This window comes from Staurois parvus, unplaced genomic scaffold (assembly GCF_062004578.1).
Source record: "Staurois parvus isolate SC_StPar_1 unplaced genomic scaffold, SC_StPar_1.0 ptg000246l, whole genome shotgun sequence".
Taxonomy (NCBI): domain Eukaryota; kingdom Metazoa; phylum Chordata; class Amphibia; order Anura; family Ranidae; genus Staurois; species Staurois parvus.
In genome coordinates, this window is record NW_028318042.1 from 2,239,688 (window position 1) to 2,262,820 (window position 23,133).

At 46.6% G+C, this 23,133-nt stretch overlaps 1 protein-coding gene across 3 annotated transcripts in view; it reads right to left on the minus strand.

The window, feature by feature from the left end:
- Nucleotides 1–6,225: 6,225 nt before the first annotated feature.
- Nucleotides 6,226–23,133, minus strand: part of SPEG (striated muscle enriched protein kinase) — a 442,132-nt gene continuing 425,224 nt past the window's right edge. For all 3 annotated transcript variants that reach the window (XM_089680603.1, XM_089680604.1, XM_089680605.1), the window contains 6 exons: nt 20,726–22,160; nt 19,765–20,004; nt 15,833–16,056; nt 13,642–13,717; nt 11,756–11,905; nt 6,226–8,756 (listed from right to left, as the gene is read on the minus strand). In XM_089680603.1, coding sequence (XP_089536729.1) covers nt 8,543–8,756; nt 11,756–11,905; nt 13,642–13,717; nt 15,833–16,056; nt 19,765–20,004; nt 20,726–22,160 — 2,339 coding nt within the window. In that variant the 3' untranslated portion in view covers nt 6,226–8,542. The remainder of the gene's footprint in view (nt 8,757–11,755; nt 11,906–13,641; nt 13,718–15,832; nt 16,057–19,764; nt 20,005–20,725; nt 22,161–23,133) is intronic.

Sequence of the window (23,133 nt, forward strand, 5' to 3'; positions counted from 1 at the left end):
TGGGCCAGTCTTTGAGCATGTCGGTCTCTGCCAAAGTGCACGGCAGCGCCGACGTGTGGAGCTGTAACTACGGTCAGGGACAGTACATGTCATTTACGGCCCACTGTGTGAACGTGGTGCCGGCGCAGCCGCACCAGCAACTTGGACAGGTCACGCCGCTTTTGCCTCCACGTTTGCACGTCCTTGGTCCAGCAAAGATGTCCGCCTCTACCACCTCTTCTTCCGCCGTGTCCTCAGCCGCCACCCCCGTGCCAAGTCCCATTACCCGACCGGCATATCACATGTGCAGGGTGCAACGGTGTCACGCTGTGCTGCACCTGGTATGCCTTGGCGAACGTAGTCACACAGGGAGGAACTTCTGAGTGTAATGAACAGAGAAATCGACAGATGGCTGTCTCCGCGCAAACTGAAAATCGGAACCATGTTGACCGACAACGGAAAGAACATGGTGTCTGCTCTGCGTCAAGGAAGGTTGTGCCATGCGCCATGCATGGCTCACGTGTTCAATCTGGTTGTCAAGCGGTTCCTAAAATCCACCATCCCACTGCAAGACATCCTTAAAATGTCACGTAAACTTTGCATGCATTTCAGCCATTCCTACACCACAAAGCACACCCTCCTTGAGCTGCAGCGGCAAAACGGAATTCCACAGCATCGCCTGATCTGCGACGTTGCAACAAGGTGGAATTCAACCCTACACATGTTAGACCGCCTTTACGAGCAGCGAAAGGCCATCACCGATTTCATGATGTTACAAGCGGATAAAGGTACTCCCCTGTGTAACTTAGATGTCAGCCATTGGCAGCTCATGCGTGACACCTGCCGCTTGCTCAGGCCCTTTGAGGAGGCCACGCTATTCGTGAGTCGGCAGGACTATGGGATGAACAACGTCATTCCTCTGTTGCACGTCCATGAACAAATGCTGTTAACAATGGCTGGTCAGGGTGCGGTAGACGTGGCGCACAGATCTCAACGCCACATGACCCCTGTGGGGGCAGGACAGGAAGAAGAGGAGGAGGTAGAGGAGGACATTGGTGCTCAGGAATTATTGAGTGAAATGGGTGGTTTTTCCACTCAGCGTACAGGAGTGGAGGAGCATCTGGTAGAGGAGGAGGAGGAGACAGAGGACCCAGACGCACCGTGGCAGTATGCTGTGGAGATGGAGGCAGGGAGTCCCTCGCATTCCTTGGCACAAATGGCCCATAGCATTCTCGGTTGCTTGCGTAGCGACAGCCAAATAATAACCATCAGACAGAGGGATGACTTTTGGCTGTCCACCTTGTTGGACCCTCGCTACCGTTCAAAAATGGTGGCCTTTTTCACACCTGCTGAGAGGGAGGCCAAAATAAAGTACTATAAAAACCACCTATGTAGTCATGCAGTATATAGCCCTATCGGCCACTTTCTGGCATCCAGTTGCTGTAGCCCCCATCACCACACTGTGCCATGGGCCCCTGTACCGCCTTCTCATACTGCTGCCAGATCCATCCTCTGCCATGTGCGTCTTTGTCGTCTGCTCACGCTGCTGACGGCTTCCGCTTTTTAACCTAGGCCTGTGTATGGCTTCCGAATACTGCTGCCTCCACCGCCACCCTGCGCCATGTGCCACTTTCAGGTCTCCTTACACTGTTGGTGGGTTCCATTTTGTGATAGGGTGCTGTATGGCCTTCCATTGCTGCTGCCTCCACCGCCACCCTGCGCCATGTGCTTCTGTCGTCTGCTCACGCTGCTGACGGCTTCCGCTTTTTAACCTAGGCCTGTGTATGGCCTTCAATTGAAGCTGCTTCTGCTCCGCCACTCTGCCATTGGACTCTTGATAGTCGTCTCCCCACGCTGCTGCTGGGGGGACTTTTTAACATAGGCCTCTGTATGGCCTTCAATTTTAGCTGCTTACGCTCCGCCACTCTGCCATGGGCCCCCGTACCGACTCCTCATGCTGCTGCCAGGCCCGTAATCTGTCATGGGCCCCCGTACCGACTCCTCATGCTGCTGCCAGTCCCGTAATCTGTCATGGGCCCCCGTACCGACTCCTCATGCTGCTGCCAGGCCCGTAATCTGTCATGGGCCCCTGTACCGCCTCCTCATGCTGCTGCCAGGTCCAGAGTGTGTCATGGGTCCCTGTACGGCCTCCCATTGCTGCTGTCTCCATCGCCACACTCTGCCATGTGCCACTTTCAGGTCTCCTCACACTGCTGGTGGGTTCCATTTTGTCATAGGGTGCTGTATGGCCTCCCATTGCTTCTGCCTCCACCGCCACACTGTGGCTTCACACTCTGGTTTTGGCCCCGTGACTGCCCAAATGAGTGAAGTGTGCGGTGATTCTAAGATCGACGGCACTCATCTGCATGTCATACTGACTGACAGTATTATTTCTCTTCCCCAGCAGACTCCAAGGGCATTTAAATTAAAGGTACAGTGTTCTGCACTAATATAAAGGCTCTCTGAAGCCTAGAAACACCCTTTTTATAAGTTAAATTCGCAGCGAATATATTCGGCACGAAGCAAATTTAATCGGCGAATTCGGCGAATCAGCCGAACCGAATGTTTGAATAATTCGCTCATCTCTAGTGTATACAGTGGGGAACGAAAGTTTGGGCACCCCAGCTAAAAATTTGTATTAATGTGCATAAAGAAGCCAAGGAAAGATGGAAAAATCTCCAAAAGGCATCAAATTACAGATTAGACATTCTTATAATATGTCAACAAAAGTTAGATTTCATTTCCATCATTTACACTTTCAAAATAACAGAAAACAAAAAAATGGCGTCTGCAAAAGTTTGGGCACCCTGCAGAGTTAATATCTTGTACTGCCCCCTTTGGCAAGTATCACAGCTTGTAAACGCTTTTTGTAGCCAGCCAAGAGTCTTTCAATTCTTGTTTGAGGTATCTTTGCCCATTCTTCCTTACAAAAGTCTTCCAGTTCTTTGAGATTTCTGGGCTGTCTGTCACGCACTGCTCTTTTAAGGTCTATCCATAGATTTTCAATTATGTTGAGGTCAGGAGATTGTGAAGGCCATGGCAAAACCTTCAGTTTACGCCTCTTGATGTAATTCCCCGTGGATTTCGAGGTGTGTTTAGGATCATTATCCATTTGTAGAAGCCATCCTCTCTTTAACTTCAGCTTTTTCACAGATGGCATCAAGTTACCATCCAAAATTTGCTGAAATTTTATTGAATCCATTTTTCCTTCTACTCGTGAGATGTTCCCTGTGCCACTGGCTGCAACCCAACCCCAAAGCATGATTGATCCAACCCCATGCTTAACAGTTGGACAGAGGTTCTTTTCATTAAATTCTGTGCCCCTTCTTCTCCAAACGTACCTTTGCTCATTCCGGCCAAAAAGTTCAATTTTAACCTCATCGGTCCACAGAACTTGTTTCCAAAATGCATCAGGCTTGTCTATATGTTCATTTGCAAAGTTCAAACAATGATTTTTGTGGTGAGGACGTAGAAGAGGTTTTCTTCTGATGACTCTTCCATGAAGACCATATTTGTACAAGTATCTCTTTATAGTGGAATAGAGTACCACAACTCCAGTGTCTGCCAGATCTTTCTGGAGGGATCGTGCAGTCAAACGTGGGTTTTGAATTGTTTTTCTTACAATCCTGCAAGCTGTTCTGTTTGATATTTTTCTTGGTCTTCCAGATCTTGCTTTAACTTCCACTGTTCCTGATGACTGCCATTTCTTAATTACATTCCGAACAGAGGATACTGACATCTGAAAACGCTTTGCTATCTTCTTATAGCCTTCTCCAGCTTTGTGAGCATCAACTATTTTCAGTTTCAGTTTTCTAGACATCAGCAAATGACATCTAGGAAACCTCTGCACTCCAGCTAAGTATGAGTAAAGGGAACCTTTTTTCTTTCTCAGTTGTGGACGGAGCGGGGGTGGATTAGACACCCTGGCAGTTTTTATTGCTGTCCGCGTCCCTATTAGGGAGACCCATCCTCTCTATTCATCTTGTTTATCGGTATTACCAAAAGTTTAAAAAAATCCCAAATTTTAGGTTGTCACCAGAACAGGAATAGAGGGGAAACCTGCCAAAGGGGACACTGGTTCTGGTGACAACCAGGGATTTCCTCTCACTTCCTGTTTTGGCTATGGGAAAGGAAGTGAAGGGAAATCTCCCCAATCAGGCACAGATGACAAAGAAAAAAAAACAGAAAGGTGTTATAATCTTCCCTTACCCAATACATAATGAAAAAGAAACGTTTTGCCTTTAGTTCTGAAATAGCACTCACCTCTGAACAGATGCAAATCCATACACTATGAAATGTGTTTTTAATTGCAAGCGGTTTAAGTACCAACATCTAACTGGGCGCCGGCTTCTTGCAGTCCCCTGTACAGCAGCATTTAGAGTGGGGGAGGGAGGAGCAGGCCAAGGAGCCCATCAGTTGTGCTGCAGTGTTCATGTGCTGACAAGCAGCATGCTGATAGGAGGAGAGATCAGAGTGACGGAGAGATGAGCTCATCAGTCTGCTGCTTCTCCTTTCACTGTCCAGTCACAGGCTGAGGATAGGAACAAGAGCTGCAAATGTAACTTAACTGCAGCAGAGAAAAATTAGGTTTTCTGCACTGCCAGGCAGGGCTGTGCTGTGTGGCAGAGCTGTGTAAATCTTAGGACTGGATGGACAGTAATACAACTACTATGGCAGGTAAAACATCGCCTATATACGTATTTCATCCGGGTACTTACCTGTTTGCCTTCATTTTCATTATTGACCAGGGTGTAGCTTTAAATGCCTCGGGATGCCTTGTTATACAGTGATGTGATTGTAGAGAAGCTTTGGGGTCTGTTGATAAAACCGCCGGGCCTTCTACACAAATCAAGGCTGTAATTCTCTAATAGATTACATCTCATTATCAGCAGCTCCATGTAGTTGCCAAAATGTGGCATCGTTTTCTGAAATGCTAAATATCACATTTTGGCCACTAGATGGAGCAAATGATCGTAGGGATTACTCTATTAGAGAAATTACAGCCCAAATTTGCACAGCATGCACAAATGTGCTTGACATTTAGCACTGGATCTATGGGGGGGGGGTTGTGCCCCCTAGACAGATTTAAGTTGCACCCCCCCCCCCCCAGGTCTCTAAGAGTCCATCACTGATCCATGAACCAGTCTAATGGGAGCAATTGCTGTAAGGGGGCACTCTGATGAAGACTACTGATATAAGGGGGCACTCTGATGGGGATACCTGGTGTAAGAGGGTATTCTGATGGGGACCCTGATATAAAAGGGCACTCTGATGGGGACACCTGATGTAAGGGGGCACTCTGATGGGGACACCTGATGTAAGGGGGCACTCTGATGGGGACACCTGATGTAAGGAGGGAGTCTGATGGGGACACCTGATGTAAGGAGGGAGTCTGATGGAGACACCTGATGTAAGGGGGCACTCTGATGGGGACACCTGGTGTAAGGAGGGAGTCTGATGAGGATATCTGATGTAATGGACTCACACTGATAGGGACACCTGATGTAAGGAGGGAGTCTGATGGGGACATCTGATGTAATGGGGGCACACTAAAAAGGACACCTGATTTAAGGACAGAGTCTGATGGGGACACCTGATATAAGAGGGCACCATGATGGGGCCACCTGATGTAAGGGGGCACTCTGATGGGGACACCTGATGTAAGGGGGCACTCTGATGGGGACACCTGGTGTAAGGGGGCACTCTGATAGGGACACCTGATGTAAGGGGGCACTCTGATGGGGACACCTGATGTAAGGGGGCACTCTGATGGGGACATCTGATGTAAGGGGGCACTCTGATGGGGACACCTGATGTAAGAGGGCACTCTGATGGGGACACCTGGTGTAAGAGGGTATTCTGATGGGGACATCTGATGTAAGGGGGCACTCTGATGGGGACACCTGATGTAAGGAGGGAGTCGGATGGGGACATCTGATGTAAGGGGGCACTCTGATGGGACCCTGATATAAAGGTGGACTCTGATGAGGACTCCTGATACAAAGGGGGCCTAACAGATACTTGTCTTTCCTGGGTCGTAACTTACACAGTGTTGACTTTATGCCCCCTGACTTTTTTCTACTGCACCCCCCAGCTAAAAAAGGCTCGATCCAGGCCTGATGACCTTCATCCAATAAGTGTTTTATAACTAGACCCCATAGTGTCTAATTGGAGCCTGTGAATATTGATGCAGGATAAGTCGGAGCATACTTACAAGCAATCAATTGAAATGAAAAAATAAACAACTTTATTAATACAGATTACACGTGGCGGTCCGTGCAACCTCAGTATATTTTATTTATTCAACTTCACACCAAAAAAGGGGTTGGGGGGGGGGGGGCAAAAATACAAACTCAGGAAAAGCAATGCAAATTCTAATAAATAAATAAATCCATTTTCATTTTAGTGAATAAATAGGCAGCTCAAGAGCAGCTTTAGGGTACAGCGTACCCCTCTTCTACAAATGTACAAACTCAAGTGGCACCATTACAGTGAAGCCCTTTAGCCACGTCCTCCGAGATCGTCAGAAAGTCACCTCTAGTCCTTCTTCCAGCCAGAGCTGGCTGTGCTGTCCTAGAATATGACTGTTTAACTTGCTCTCTCCCTCTGTACCACACATCTCCCAACATTCCTTTTTACTTCATCATTAAGGCCAATGTCCCTTGTTCTCAATCATCTAGGCCAATGTCCCTTGTTCTCAATCATCAAGGCCAATGTCCCTTGTTCTCAATCATGAAGGCCAATGTCCCTTGTTCTCAATCAAGGCCAATGTCCCTTGTTCTCAGCCATGAAGGACATTTTTCCTTGTTCTTAGCAATGAAGAACATTTTTCCTTGTTCTCAGATATGAAGGACATTGTTCCTTGTTCTCAGACATGAAGGACCTTGTTCTTAACCATAAAACACGTTGTTTCTTGTTCTCAACCATGAAGGACATTATTCCTTGTTCTCAATCATGAAGGACATTATTCCTTGTTTTCAGTCATGAAGAATATTGTCTCTTGTTCTTAGACATAAAGGTCAATGTCCTTGTTCTCAGCTGTTCAGGACATTGTCCCCTGTTCTAAGCCATTAAGGTAAATGTCCCTTGTTCTCAGCTGTTAAGGTCAATGTCCCTTGTTCTCAGCCATTAAAGAGATTATCCCGTTGTTCTCCACCATTAAGGACAGTTTCCCTTGTTCTCAACCATCAAGTAAGTTCAGTCTATCCAGTGGGCATTTCCTCACTCCTTTCTCCTTTATTAGTGGCTTGGCTCTTTGGGGAGTAGCTGACTAGGAAGCATCGTCTACTGTCTGTGAACGCTCAATGAACCAGACATTGGGACAGACATACAGTATGTATGTAAAGGGAGGTAGGGAACACATTATCCTTATCAAAGAACACTGATTAGGATACAGCAGCGGTTGAAAACAAGGCTGGATAGTTGACATTGCTTAAGTATCCCATATTCAGAACCATGATCCAGTGATGTGCAGATAAAAACATGGCGGCATGACTTGATGGTGGAAGATATGGAAGACCTTGCTGGTACGTACCCAATAATTTAGCACAGGGCAAAGGCTGAGGGAGGAGAGGAAGGGGTGGACAGGAAGTGGGTGTTGTAATAAACAGACATTTGGTGCTTTTAAGGAGATGTAAAAGCTGAAACATCTCTACAGTACAGCGCATCGCTCCTAATACAATAGGAGAACAAGAGTAGTATTCCGATTGGTGGAGGCCTATGGTCAATTATATCTAAAAGATCCATTTGTTGCCTTTCACTCTCTTACTGGCTTTTAAACAGAAACTTAGAACTCACCATTCGGACATTACAGAAGCTTTACCTCCAATGGCTCGCAATTACTATGCAGTTAAATTCATCGTGTCATCTATCGGGCATGTGATCGTATCTGTAGGCCCTTTTTAAGGTTTTTCAATAACAATTTGTAAACAAATATTTTTCTATTATAATATCTCAGCCTTGTAACGGGCTAAAATCTAAATGAGTCTATTATTGTAACCGAGTGCCCCTCTGTGTCGTGGTGGTCTTTTTGTTAGGAACCCAGGTAAGTGAAATAAAATAAATAAAAACACCTTGCATAAATAATGCCTGTTTGCATTAAGACCACTTGTTGTGTATGAGAAGTGATGCCAAACAGTCCTTGGAGGGGCCATGGAAACCAAGGGCCAGATGACTCAAGTCAAGTATCCTTTCCAGCGTAGAGGTTGACTCTAAAAGTTGCAATGAACTGAGGTCAAAGGTGGTAGGTCATAAACAGCTGTCAGATCTTCTTTGCTGTGGAAGTGGAGGGGTTCACATGCACCATGCACCCACAACTCCAATGCTCCCTATTCCTCAGTTTCACTGGCCTGCACCATGTTAGTCACAGAGGTATACTGACCACCAATGTGCCCAGGACTCCCTTGGCACAGGGGTATGATGTCCTCTTTATTTACACTACAAGGTATTAACATTTTGTTCCTTGCCAGTACTTTCTCTGGGACCATTGACGTTTTATCATCCAGTGGAATGCACCTTTGGCTTCGTGACCACCTTACTCATCGCCAAGGTCCTATTCCCGCGGTCACTGGGTGACGGGAGCTGGTGGCTGCGTTCCATGGTAAGAGCGAAGCAGAACTTTGTGCTTGGTAGCCATGTCTGAGCGTCTCCTTTGCTGCTCCACCAAGAACTCTTTGAGGCGGTTGGTTGTGAAGGTGAGAGTCTGACGCCTCAGCTTCATTAAATAGGCATCCTGAAGCCAAGGGTTGGAGAAGCACTCTGGTAAGGTGGGTCGGCTCCTGTGAATAGGCACATTGAGAGGTTAGTTCCTTTATCATTTCCTGCAGTTTTACATAGTCTAGGGCAGGGGTCTCCAAACATTCTACAGAAAGGACTAGTTTCCTGTGATTCAGACTTTAGGGGGTCGGACTGTGATTGTTGGAAGTAGAAAATGTTCTGGCATCAGTGAGAGTGAATAATGCCATCTTTTGTATTAGTGGGAGGGCTAGTGCCCCATCATTGGTGTCAGTGGGAGGAATAGTGACCCATCATTGATGTCAGTGGGAAGAATAGTGCCCCATCATTGGTGTCAGTGGAAGGAATAGTGCCCCATCATTGGTATCAGTGGGAGGAATAGTGCCCCATCATTGGTGTCAGTGGGAAGAATAGTGCCACATTGTTGGTGTCAGTGGGAAGAATAGTGCCCCATCATTGGTGTCAGTGGGAAGAATAGTGCCACATTGTTGGTGTCAGTGGGAAGAATAGTGCCACATTGTTGGTGTTAGTGAAAGGAATAGTATCCCATTGTTGTCAGTGAGAGGAATAGTGCCCCAATGTTGGCGTCAGTGGAAGGAACAGTGTTCCATTGTTGGTGTCAGTGGAAAGAACAGTGTCCCATTGTTGGTGTCAGTGAAAGGAATAATGTCCCATTCTTGGTGTCAGTGAGAGGAATAGTGTCATATTTCTGGTGTCAGTGGGTGGAATAGTGTCCCATTGTTGGTGTTAGTGGGAGGAATAGTGCCCCATTGTTGGTGTTAGTGGGAGGAATAGTGTCCCATTGTTGGTGTTAGTGGGAGGAATAGTGCCCCATTGTTGGTATCGGTGAGAGGAATAGTGACCCCCTCGTTGGTGTCAGTGGGAGGAATAGTGGCCTATCATTGGTGTCAGTGAGAGGAATAGTGCCCCATCATTGGTGTCAGTGAGAGGAATAGTGCCCCATCATTGCTGTCAGTGAGAGGAATAGTGCCCCATCATTGGTGTCAGTGAGAGGAATAGTGCCCCATCATTGGTGTCAGTGAGAGGAATAGTGCCCCATCATTGGTGTCAGTGAGAGGAATAGTGCCCCAAGGGCCAGATAAAGGAAGGCAAAGGGCCATATCAAACCCACTAGTTGTAGTTTTGAGACCACTGCTCTAGGGCAGCCGTTCTCAACATGTTTGTCCCAGAGGAGCTCTTGATATATCTTTCTGGTCTCAGAGTTAAAACCAAGTATCGAGGGTCTGTGGTAAGAATTCCCCTTACATTAGTGGCCAGTAGAAAGAATGCCCCCCTTACATTGGTGGTCAGAATGCCACGCTTACAGACATCTAAAAATATCATCGGTTTCATTCAGCCGACTCTGCCAAGTAGCATTGGCCCTGGAACTATGGAGAGGTCAATCAGTCACAGCTCAAGGAACCCGTCAGCCTTTGGAGGAACCCTAGAGTTTCACTGAACCTTGGGTGGAAATGGCTGGTTTAGGGTCACTCTAGCTTAGTGAAGAATCTGGAGACTGTAATGTTAAAAAAAAAACCAAACAATCAAAACATTCAGGGCCTGAACACACACAGACCCTCATAGCGGGGTCACTAGGTTTTACAGGGGCCATTGCTGACCTCCTTTTAAAAATGCAATCCTCATGGCTGTTATGTTGAGCCACTAGCTTCATGTTCTGAGAAACTGACCCGGAACAAGTATGCAGATTGGGATTGTCAAAAAAGTAAATACCTAAATGCTGGTTTCAGATCGGCGACTCAAAATACTGAAGGCAGAGGGCCGGCACAATAGCCAGGAAATTAGCATTTTCAAAAGGAAAGAGCAGAAATGTTTCTTTTTTCTGGCTGGCTTCCTTTAATGGAAAACACTCCAATCCCATAAACTGGAAGAATCAAATGAAGCAGAACAAAAAATAAAAGTTAACAATCATTAGAGCTGAACTCCAAGAATTAGAAAAACATCTACCGTTGCAGTGGGGCTCTCAACAATGCCAGGGATACATACTTGATATGTCTGGGGGTGCTGGAGAAAGGAGGAATATTTCTCTACTTCTGCACCCCAGCATTGTCCCTCCAGCAGTGTATCCTCTCTCTGTTGCACAGGCTTGTCCTCACCACATAAAACCCTAGCGGCACAAGGGTTGTCTGTTCAAAACCCAACCACGACACCACCTGCCTGGAGTTTGCATGTTCTCCCTGTGCCTGCGTGGGTTTCCTCAGGGTACTCCGGATTCCTCCCACACTCCAAAGACATGCTGGTAGGTTAATTGGATCCTGTCTAAATTGTCCCTAGTATGTGTATGTATGAATGTGAGTTAGGGACCTTAGATTGTACGCCCCTTGAGGGTTAGGGACTGATGTGAATGTACAATATATATGTAAAGTGCTGCGTACATTGACGGCGTTCTATAAGTACCTGTAAGAAATAATAATGCAGGTTTAATAGCTCTGCATTGTATCTAACGACACTGAGGGACGGCCCACAGACTGAGAAGAAAAGGGCTGCCAAGTCACTAGCTGGAGCGGGGAAGATGGGTGAGTAATTCTGACTGTTCTGTTATCCCTACATATAATGATTTAATCCTTGCAATGTAGGGATGGGTGGGCGGGAGTGTGCCCCATGACCATGGGGGGGGGGTATTGTGCCCCACGACCATGGGGGGGAGTGTGCCCCACGAACATGGGGGGGTAGTGTGCCCCACGACCATGGGGGGGTAGTGTGCCCCACGACCATGGAGGGGGGAGTGTGCCCCACGACCATGGAGGGGGGAGTGTGCCCCACGACCATGGAGGGGGAAGTGTGCCCCACGACCATAGGGGAGGGGGGAGGGGAGTGTGCCCCACGACCATAGGAAAGGGGGGAGGGGGAGTATACCAGACAACCATGGTCACTGCAAGGATAGTTTTGTTTCCAATTCATGGAGTTGGGCTTTACATTTTTCACTTTCCCACAACAGAATACAAAGAGAGGAATTTGATTGGTTGCTAGAGGCAGCAGCAATTCTTCAGTTGTTCACACTATTTGTGCCCATGTAGCCACTCACCAGGGGTAGATGGACAGCAGCTTTCGTATGAAGAGGGAAGCACTTTGAGAAACATTGGAGTAGAGCTTAAAAATGTCAAATCGTCCCGACATAATCCTGCTTTCTGTTTCCATGGGGTCCAATTCAAAGAACGGAGATCGTCCACTAAGCCTGCAAAAAAACACAGATCCAGAGAGATAACATGAGAGGGACACTGGACTAAGCATTGTAGACCTCTCTCTCAAATGTATTGTGACTTTACTACACTGCATTAGTATAGCCACAGAACAGATCGGGGCATTTCCAGAACAATATATAATTCAGAGGCGAAGTGAAGTATTTCCACAAGCAATATTAAAATGTCGCTGCAATATATTTTTTTAGGTCCACCAAACTTTGGGATGTATTTATTAAAATAAAACGTTCAGCAATTCACCCACTGAAAGTGCATATACTTTCTTACTACGCAAATGGTGCAAAATAAAAAAAGGTGAATATTATTAGCTGTTTTCTGTGCTGGTCGCATGTTTTTCATTGATTTTAAAAAGAAAAAAAAAAGGAAAATGCCACATTTGGCCATTAGATGGTGCTAAGTTTCACAGAAAATTCCTGATACTTATCAGCATCTTGTGGCCAAATGTGGTATTTTCTGTCAAAGCAAAAAAATGGCGTGAGGGTCCACTGGCAGGTCAGGAAAGGGGAGGGACAAGCGAGCGCCCCCCTCCCCCCCCCCGAACCATACCAGGACACATGCCCTTAACATGGGGGGGGTGCTTTGGGGCAGGGAGGGCTCCCTGGGGACAAGGGGCCTCTTCCTCACTGTGGCTGATAGTTGTGGGGGTCTGCAGATGGAGGGCTTATCTCAATCTTTAACAAGGGAGCCCCCCCCCAATTAGTGTGACAGAAGATAGTCTTTGACAAGTCCTTTATTAAAAGCAAACATGGAAAATATGTCCCCTGAAGTAGATCCAACGTCAATCACGATGTCCGCCAGCAACGCCGACCCAAAAAAAGGAGAAAAAAACCCGCTCTGCTCTTGACGCTTGCTTCCACCGTCCGACAGCTGGATAACAGTTCTTAAATAGTGTGATGACATCACAAGGAGGCGAGGTCACCCCCAACCCTTATCATTATCATGTGCTGTGATTGGCCAAAGCATTGCACCTGACTAGTGGTGAATTGCCTTGCTTTGGCCAATCACAATGCACTGTTAGGACGCAGTGCATTGTGGGGTGTGGCTGGCGAACAGCCCACCAAACGCCCTTGCCGTTCATGTGTTCAACTTGAACATACAGCCCATCTTTAGTGGTGGACTGTTTCTTCATAGAACTGTACTACTACTTTATTATTTGATTGTATATTGCATGATTTGCACTACATCTATATGGGTATATGCATTAAAGAAGAACTCCGGACACATTTTTTTATTTTCCCATGCAGTGGGACTGTGCCCGGTCTGTGGGGGTTAATTGCTCATTGCTAGGGGTGAAAATAGCAGAGATATACTTGCCTTATCTGCCGATCTTCCCAGCGCAGGAACGGTTCCCACCGCTCCTGCCCCCTGCATGCTAGGGGTCTAGGGAATGGACTGCTCCTGACATCATCACGCTCATAGACCGGCTCTGGACATGAGGAGGGCAGGAACAGTCCACTGCTGGACACGGGGGAGCACTGTTTTCCGCAGGATCGAAGGATCAAGTAAGTATAGCTTTTCCTTGCTCCCCTGGACAAAATGACCAGTTACCCCAGGCATAGCCCCACCGCATGGGAAAATAAACATTTTGCCCGGATTTCTACTTTAAGGTAAAAAACCTTTTGATTTTGAATCACTTTAAGCAAGCACTAGTGAAATTCTGCCAAAATGCATTTCCCCTATAAATGAATACACAGACTCATGTATTACTTACATTACATATGTGAGTACACCTAATCCCCAAACATCTGCCGCTGGTCCAACAGGCTCTCCTTTCAGTATCTCTGGGGCTGAAGAGAGAAAACAGAAAAGATACATAAATATATAAAGCAGTATCAGGATGTGTGGAGGAGCAAACTATTTTTTTTTACATAATTATGTGATACGAGGGGCGTTGAAGTCAAACCGGGACTTTTCATTTTACAGGTATAAAAAGGGATGCCAGCATGGCAGGACAACACGCAGTAGTAAGTGGCAAGTGTGTCCTATTACTGATAGGCGGTTCACATGTCGCGGGCCAGTCCAGAGACCGTTAATCAAGATGGCGGACAACAGTGTTAGTGTGTGCATGGAACAGCGTGTGGTGATGAAGTTTCCTGTGAACGAAGGTGTAAAACCTGTGGAGATCTACAGAAGACTTCAAGCACAGTACGGTGATGAGACACTGAGCCACAGTAAGCCATTTAAACATTTCAAAGATGGCCGTACATCCGTCAGTGACAATCCCAGCCATGGCGGTTCCCAGCCCACAGCAGTCATTCCTGCGAACATTCAGGAATGCTTAATTCTGGATGATCAACACATATCAGGGCCAGTGCTTCCACTAGGCAAACTAGGCAGCTGCCTAGGGCGCACTGCCACCTTGGTGCGCCTGGGCACCACACAGGCCGGCACTCTCTCTGTGTGGCCTATGGACCTCTTGTATGAATTCTTCATTTCTCTGCAGAGTCTCCTCATACACATGTCCATTTAGTAGTCTCTGATTGGAGGATCAGTCCATGCATCTTCGGTACACACACTGGCACACACGATTCTCCAGCTGTAACAGGGCATCCGCCTTCTTCTACACAATCAATAGGCGGAGCTGTGCTCTGGTTACAGAGTTATCCCAAGGTGAGTAAGATGATTGGGGCCCAATGTGTATGAGAGGGAAGCCATGTAGTGCTGGGAGGCCACCTGCTCTCACTGAGAGCCACAGCTTGGACTCCGCACCCTGGCAGGAGCCGAGCCTAGAAGGACAGCGGGTCATGGAGATGACAGGAGGAGGAGGGATGGCGGACAATGATCAGAGTGAGGGGAGCGGATGCTGATTGATCATGTGGGACGCCGCCACGTCATAAAAGATCCTTCAGCTGAGGGGAGGGGCAGCAGAGAGGAGAAAGAAAGGACAGAGAAAGATGCCGGGTGTCTGGGACCAGTGTAGCAGCTGAGCTTCCAGTGTTTCTCTCAGACTCAGTCCCTTACTGCAAGCTGGCTGGTGACTGCTGATCACTGTGGAGTTTTGTAACTCTTTTTTTTTTTGTTTCTCTGTCTTAGTGGTTAATACAGTTAATTTATATTTGGTGAATATATTTTTTTTTCTTTAATATTGGTGCTGGCAGCATCTTAGGGCACTTATCTTTGCAATTTAAAAGAAATTTAGCAGTTTCACATTTTGCCAATTTAATTTTTTCTACTGTTTAACATTTTTTTTTGGGGGGGGGGGGGGTACAAGTAGTTGGTCTTGCCTAGGGCGCAAAATAGTCTAGCACATGAGAAATATTTCTAAGCTGAAGCTTTCCAGGCATTAGTTGAACACTTGGATGTGTTATATGTGTATAAATGTAGCAGGGGAGTATGTCAAAAAAATAAATGCAGTTTCCACTTCTTGAAATTTGTTCTTTTGTTATACAAACTCCAAAGTCCCAGTTTGACCTGAACGCCCCTCGTACAAATGGTGCTAAGTTATAACAATAGTATATCAGCCTCAGTGATTGTCTGCAGTATTAGGCCTCTTGCACACGGACACACCATGTTTTCAGGCATTTAGGCTTTTTTTTTTACCAATCTGTATTCAGCCCATCATTTTTAATTGGCCTTTATACACAGGTGCATAAAAAGAATTGCAAAAAAGAGTTGCTGGACATTGTGAGTGTGTATACATGTGTACACATTCACGACCCAAGAAAAGCAAGAAGAATTTGTACACGCATTTATCATACAGCCCATCCTCACATATGTGTGCAGGCATTTCCTGCCAGGAATCTGATGATCATACTGTACATCGTGTGCAAGTATTCATACTGTAGATGTTTTATTAATATTCTTTCTATATTCCTCTCAGCCTCAGCTGCTAATTCCAGGTTGTACCAGGTGGACACCCTGTGAGTGCAGACCAGGTTACTGATATTAGTTGTTTCTCATACACATGTATTCCAGGGTCCCGACACGTTTCCCCAGCTGGCGCAGGACAAGAGGACTGAATATCTGAGCGCTCCCGAAGTCGATGATCTTAACAGTATTCATGTAAGACACCATGATGTTCTCTGGTTTAATGTCCAGATGCAGGATCTTCTGTTCATGGAGATATTCTAATCCCTGGAGGATCTGGAGCAGGTAATTGACGACATCGTCTTCTGAATAACGGAACCTGGAGTCACAGAGGAGGGACAGTACAGAATCAAGATGCTGGACGTTGCTACAAAATGAATCTATTATTATTATTATACAGTATTTATATAGCGCCAAAAAGTTTGCTCAGCGTTGTACATTATAGTGGGGGGACAGTACGTGGGAACATTGCTACAACTGGATTTATGTTATATATATTACTAGAAAATGGATCTATGTTGGAACATTGCTACAGAATGGATCTACGCAAGAACACTGGTACACATTTCTTGAAATAAATCTACAGTATGTACCCACAGGAAGGGCATACTAGCATACAGAATGTGGCATCAGGATGAATATCTGTCACAGCCTTGCACATAGCTGCCCATATGGAGCTGTCAGTATGTGTGCGCCGTGTGACTGTGTGCATGCGCTTGTCACAACTTCTGCATGCTGCACATGATCAGTGCTGTCTGGTCTACAGCCTTCCCTGTGAAACCTGTTATCTGCTTCTTGTGTCTGACTACCTGTTACCACTCCAGCCTGCCCTGACACTCTTGAATTACTGACCTTGGCCCAGGGGCGGACTGACCATTTGGAAACTCGGGCACTGCCCGAGGGTCCGGGGTCAGTAGGGGGCCCCATGACATGCCCCTTGTACCTTTTTCATAGGCTTTTTTTAGTCTGGGCAAGGACACAGGGGCCCCATGATCCCCTATTGCCTTGGCGCCCCATAAGTTGTCAGTCCGCCCCTGCCTTGGCCTGTTCCTGGAATAGGTCTGTCTACTTCTGTTCCTGATCTGATCTGCTCTGGCCTTAACGCTGACTATTTCTCTGCCTATGGATATTCTGACTGCCAGTTACAGACCCAGCTTTCCTGACTCTGCTGATCACCTGCCTGCTGCCCAGCCAGTCCCTGCTGATCGTCTGCCTGCTGTCCAGTCAGTCTCTGTTGATCGTCTGCCTGCTGTCCAGCCAGTCTCTACTGTTCATATGCCTGCTGCCCAGCCCATCTCTACGGATTACCTGCCTGCTGCCCAACCAGCCTCTTCTGATTGTCTAGAAGAGAAACAAGAAAGTGAGCGCTCCCACATCAGCAGCCAATGCACCCCAGGCAATCACAGCAAAACCTTCAGAAATACATAGAAAATATAAATATGACATAAGATCCGGAGACCCATAAAGGTCTCAGATAGTCTAAAACACACTGTGACATATAACAGAAATAATGACCAGTACTTCAGATAAATAATGTAAATAGTAATGTCCAGGCGAATAAACGCAGGATCTTGCATAGAAGCTAGTAAGCCCAGGATCAAATGGTAAAATTGCGCACTCACCGGACGCGCTATATAAAAGCGCATATGTAGTATGACCCCTGGAAATCCCTCATCAAGCGGGTACAGTGGGTAACCATCCGGGAGCAGGCGATTCTTGGTAAAAAAAGAACAGCTTCCAAATCCAGAGATCCTCTTTAGCTTAGGTGAATCATGAGCGAGGAACTCCCTCCGGTGGCCAAAATAGATAAGGTGTCCTAAAAATTGTTAGCTCCAAATAGGAGCCAAAAAACACCTCATAGTGTAGTAGGTAAAATCAAGAACATTTATTCCAAAATTAGTAGTAGTAAAACAGGGCAGAAACACTTAATCAGTGAATAATAAAAATATATAGTGTGACTGACCAAAAGTAATATGGCCGCCGGGCCTCCTCGTGGCTCCGGGCGGCTACGATGTCACGCTCTGCTGGCTCCTCCTAAGGCCTTTCGTGCTCCAGCACGTCATCAGAGGGGAGGCCAACACTATGAGGTGTTTTTTGGCTCCTATTTGGAGGGAGTTCCTCGCTCATGATTCACCTAAGCTAAAGAGGATCTCTGGATTTGGAAGCTGTTCTTCTTTTTTACCAAGAATCGCCTGCTCCCGGATGGTTACCCACTGTACCCGCTTGATGAGGGATTTCCAGGGGTCATACTACATATGCGCTTTTATATAGCGCGTCCGGTGAGTGCGCAATTTTACCATTTGATCCTGGGCTTACTAGCTTCTATGCAAGATCCTGCGTTTATTCGCCTGGACATTATTATTTCTGTTATATATCACAGTGTGTTTTAGACTATCTGAGACCTTTATGGGTCTCCGGATCTTCTGATTGTCTACCTGCTGCCCAATCACTCTCTGCCAATCACCTGCCTGCTGCCCAGCCAGTCCCTGCTGATCACCTGCCTGCTGCCCACCCAGTCCCTGCTGATCACCTGCCTGCTGCCTACCCAGTCCCTGCTGATCACCTGCCTGCTGCCCAGCCAGTCCCTGCTGATCACCTGCCTGCTGCCCAGCCAGTCCCTGTCGATGACCTGCCTGCTGCTCAGCCAGTCTCTGCTGATCGTCTGCCTGCTGCCAAGCCAGTCTCAACTGAGCATCTGCCTGCTGTACAGTCACTCTCGGCTGATCATATGCCTGCTGTCCAGCCACTCTCGGCTGATCACATGCCTGCTGCCCAGCCAGTCCCTGCTGATCGTCTGCCTGCTGTCCAGTCAGTCTCTGTTGATCGTCTGCCTGCTGTCCAGCCAGTCTCTACTGTTCATTTGCCTGCTGCCCAGCCCATCTCTATTGATTACCTGCCTGCTGCCCAACCAGCCTCTGCTGATTGTCTACCTGCTGCCCAATCACTCTCTGCTGATCACCTGCCTGCTGACCAGCCAGTCTTTACTGATCGTCTGCCTACCATTTAGCTAATCTCTTCTGATCACCTGCTTGCTGCCAGCACAGTCTTCCCTGATCTTCTGCTGACTTTCTGGCCTGACTCTGTGAACATTCAGACTACTTACCTCCACCAGCTGCTGGCAAGAACTACTAGGCGCACGTGCCACTCCACACTCTTGTGCCTCCTGTTACTTTACCAAAGGCTCTGAGCCAGATGTGTAAGAGAAGACGTCCTCAAAACCTCAGGCTCCTTCACCAGGTACGTAATAGTGGGAGCATTGCTAACAATTGAATTACATCCAGGGGCGGACTGACAACTCATGGGGCCCCCGGGCAATAAGGGATCATGGGGCCCCTGTATCCTTGCCCAAACTCAAAAAAGCCAATGAAAAAGGTACTAGGGGCATCTCATGGGGCCCCCTACTGACCCCGGGCCCTCGGGCAGTGCCCGAGTTTCCAATTGGTCAGTCCGCCCCTGATTACATCTAAATATTACCGGAACATAATAATGAGAACATTGCTACATTTTGCCTGTAATAAATAATACATTTATGTGGAAAATCGCTACAACTGAATTTTTGTTAAAACATTACTACAAAATGAATTTGTGTTCGAACGTTGCTACAGAAAGAATCCAAATGGAAACATTGCTACAAAATGAATCTATGTGGGAACATTGCTATGGAATGAATCTTCATGGGAACATTGCTACAAAATGAATCTACGTGGGAACATTGCTATGGAATGAATCTTCATGGGAACATTGCTACAAAATGAATCTACGTGGGAACATTTCTACTTAATGAATCTTTGTGGGAACTTCGCTACGGAATTAATCTACATTGGGAATTTGCTATAGAATAGTGGAACCAACAGGCCTAAACTGTCATTGTGACACCCCAGCCTTGCACAGTGCAGGAGACAACTGGGGCAGTGCAGGGCATGAAAGGCTCCCACAACACCTACATTACCCCAAATCAGCCTCTGAGAAAAAGTCTTTCCTGTCTGGCCTTTTGCCTTGGCCACTTAGCTTTTTCAGAGCTCCTCACCTTTCTACAAGACAGTAGAGGATTTCCCTGCCGGAGCACTGCTCGGAGATGAGGACGAGGTACCGGGGGGTGATGTAGGCTTCGTGCAGGCTCAGGATCCTCTGATGCTGGAGGCATTTCAAGACCTCATACTCTTGTAGCACACTTGGCTTGTTCTCATGCTCATAGGGGATGATCTTGGCCATGAAGTGCTTTCCTGTAGCATTTTCTTTACACTCCCGAATCACTCCAAAGCGACCTCTGAAGGAAATGTGACCACAGTATTACTACAGCATGGTCTATATCTGGGCTGTATTCACACGATACAATACAACACAATGATAGGGTAAGGGCATCCTACTTTTATGTAAAAAAAACACAGTGCCATATTCATATCAATAAGATTATACCTTAAAGAGGCTAGTTATTGCTGTAATATAAAAAGAAAGTTTTCTGTTTCACTTACACAGGGAAAGTTCTTTGCCCTAGTGCTACGGGGCACTCTGTGTTCAGCCCCCCACCCAGCCCAGTACAGCCCCTCCCACCCTGCTCAGATGTGCACATGTATACAAGGTGGGGGCAGACAGGCCATACTCTGAGCTGTCAGGTGAAAGCGTTGGGCTTGTATATAAATCTGTAAGTCAGAAAGCCCACCCACCCTGAACACATCCCAGGCCAGGCCCTCTGACTTTCCTCTTTTACAGACATGCTGACCGCTTTCACCTGGCAGCACTAGTGGTGTGGGGGGGGGGGGAAGGGGGCAGGTCAACTTTTGCATCGGAGCCCTTAAGCTTCAAGCTACGCCTCTGAGTGGAGTACAAATTCACTTTCTTACATGTCCTCAATCTTCATTTCCATGTTTTTATCCAAAATTTTTATGTAATTTATATTCACTATAATCAGTTTTTAGACCCTTTCAAAAACTTTCAAATACAAAAATAGCCCACAACATGGCTGAAGTTACATAAATTTTCACACTCACCTGGCTTTCTCTTCCAAAAAGGTGTAAGGTTTCTGGGGTACCCCTTGACGAAGAGTGGTACTTTCCCTTCCTGATGGGGTTGCTCTTCCCCCTGGCCCTGGGGTATATCTGCCATCTTTCCCAGGCGTGACACTCTTGACCAATATGCGTGTAGGAACAATTTGGGCGACAGGTGCAAGAATAGCAGTCTGAACATCCGGTGCGGAAGAGATAATCTGAGTGGCTGGTGTAGGGGCAACAACCTGAGAAACCAGTGTGGGGGCAACAATCTGAGGAACCGGTGTGGGGGAAACAATCTGAGGGACCGGTGTGTGGGCAACAATCTGAGGGACCGGTGTGGGGGCAACAATCTGAGGGACCGGTGTGGGGGAAACAATCTGAGGGACCGGTGTGGGGGAAATAATCTGAGGGACCGGTGTGGGGGCAACAATCTGAGGGACCGGTGAGGGGACAACAATCTGAGGGACCGGTGAGGGGACAACAATCTGAGGGAATGGTGTGGCAGACTGTGGTTGGAAAGTCTCTTTTGTTGGAGTGGATGGTGGCATTGATATGAAGGAGGTCACCATGTAGGTGGAGGATGAGGGAGATGGTGGCTTGTAAAGTGGACTTGTTGGAGGAGAGGGGAAAATGGGTTTGGTAGGGGAAGTTGGGCTTAAAGGTGAATTTGAGGATTTGAAAGGGGGAATGTGCAATATAATTGGAACTGAAGGAGCAGCAACAATTGGTTTGGGAGCCACTGGTGGGGGAACCCTTGGCTCTGGGGATGTTGAAAGTGGTTTGGTTGGTTCTGTAGGTACAGAAAACTTGGTTGTTGGAAGGAGCGGCACAGCTTTCACGGGGGGTACAAATGTTAGAGATGGAGTTTTCTGTGGCTCTGTAGGAGACCTAGCTTGTTGCACAGGAGTCACTGGCACAGTTTTAGCAGCTGGTTCAGCAGCAGGCTTCATTTGTTGAGTTGAAGGTGAAACTCTCATATGGGACACAGATGTTCCAGGAGATACCGACACGGTTACTGCGGAGACATGGGATGTAACAGGCCCACCTAGTGGAGGCTCAGCAGAAGGTAACTTGTTGGGTATAAAAACTTGATTTGGGGGCTCGACCTTAGTGGCAGTTTGAGGTAATGATCTGTGAACCATGGGAGGGGTGGAAACAAGTCCTCTGTGCTTTCTTGGAGGGGTTGGTGGAGGGGGTCCTTTAGAAAGTGGCTCTGCAGGAGTGGTAGGAGTTGGAGTGTTCTCTAATGGTGGATTCAAAGGTGAAGCAAGAGGAGATCCAAAAGATGGCGGCAATTTAGTAGTAGACACAGCTGGAGGGGAGGCTGCTGGGGCAGTGGTGACACGAGGAGGGACTGGACCAAAAGAAGATATTGTGGGCACCACCGAACGAGCCTTCTGAGCAGCATGAGCCACAGCAGATGAAGGCTTGTGATCTACAGATCAGGAGAAAAGACCAAAAGAAGACAGGAGATGATTTATAAATCTTGGAGAAACAAATCACCTGCTTTCTATTGTTTTCTGCATCTGTAATATTCTCCAAACAAGCAGAGAATTTTAAAGCTGAACTTTGGTCAAACAACTCAAATACACAATTCAAAAACATGCTGTATATGTGAACTGCTTTATTTACCAAAGTATTTATAATTCTGTAATACAAACAAATCTAAGACTTCCAAATGCCACATCCAATATTTAGAGCAAGAAAAAGTGAAGAGACTGGAGAAGAAATGATTTCCTCCAGCTCCCAATGTGGAATTTATAGGCACATTACATGAGATATATAAAAATATTCACTTTATTAAGTACAATTTAAGAACATAAATTTTGGCTTATACATCTAAAAACAAAAGTACAGTATACAGAATACAGAATACCCTCTACTGGACTGGTGTGTCGGCTCGCCTATTAAAAAATGCACACTGTAGTGATATATACAATTAAATGCACAGGCATGCTTGTCCACATCCAGAAACGACATATCTGGATGTGGACAAGCACACCTTCGCATTTAATTGTATATATCACTACAGTGCGCATTTTTTAATAGGCGAGCCGACACACCAGTCCAGTAGAGGGTAATCCTATACTGCACTTCTGTTTCTATATGTACAGGTGCACCTCGGTTTACGAACGCCTCGGTTAACGTAATTTTCGGATTACGAATGAAAATCCATTGAAAATAATGCCTCGGTTTTTTCACAATATGAACGGATTAATTGGTTTTCAATGCATTTACAAATTTTTTTTAATCATGTCCCTGTACAGTACTATGCCTTTAAAGTGCACTTTATAAAGAGTTTTGAACAGAAAACGTTTGACTTTTTTCTGACCGCCGGAACGGATTAATTGATTTTCAATGCATTTACAATTTTTTTTTAATCATGTCCCTTTATGCCTTTTAAAGTG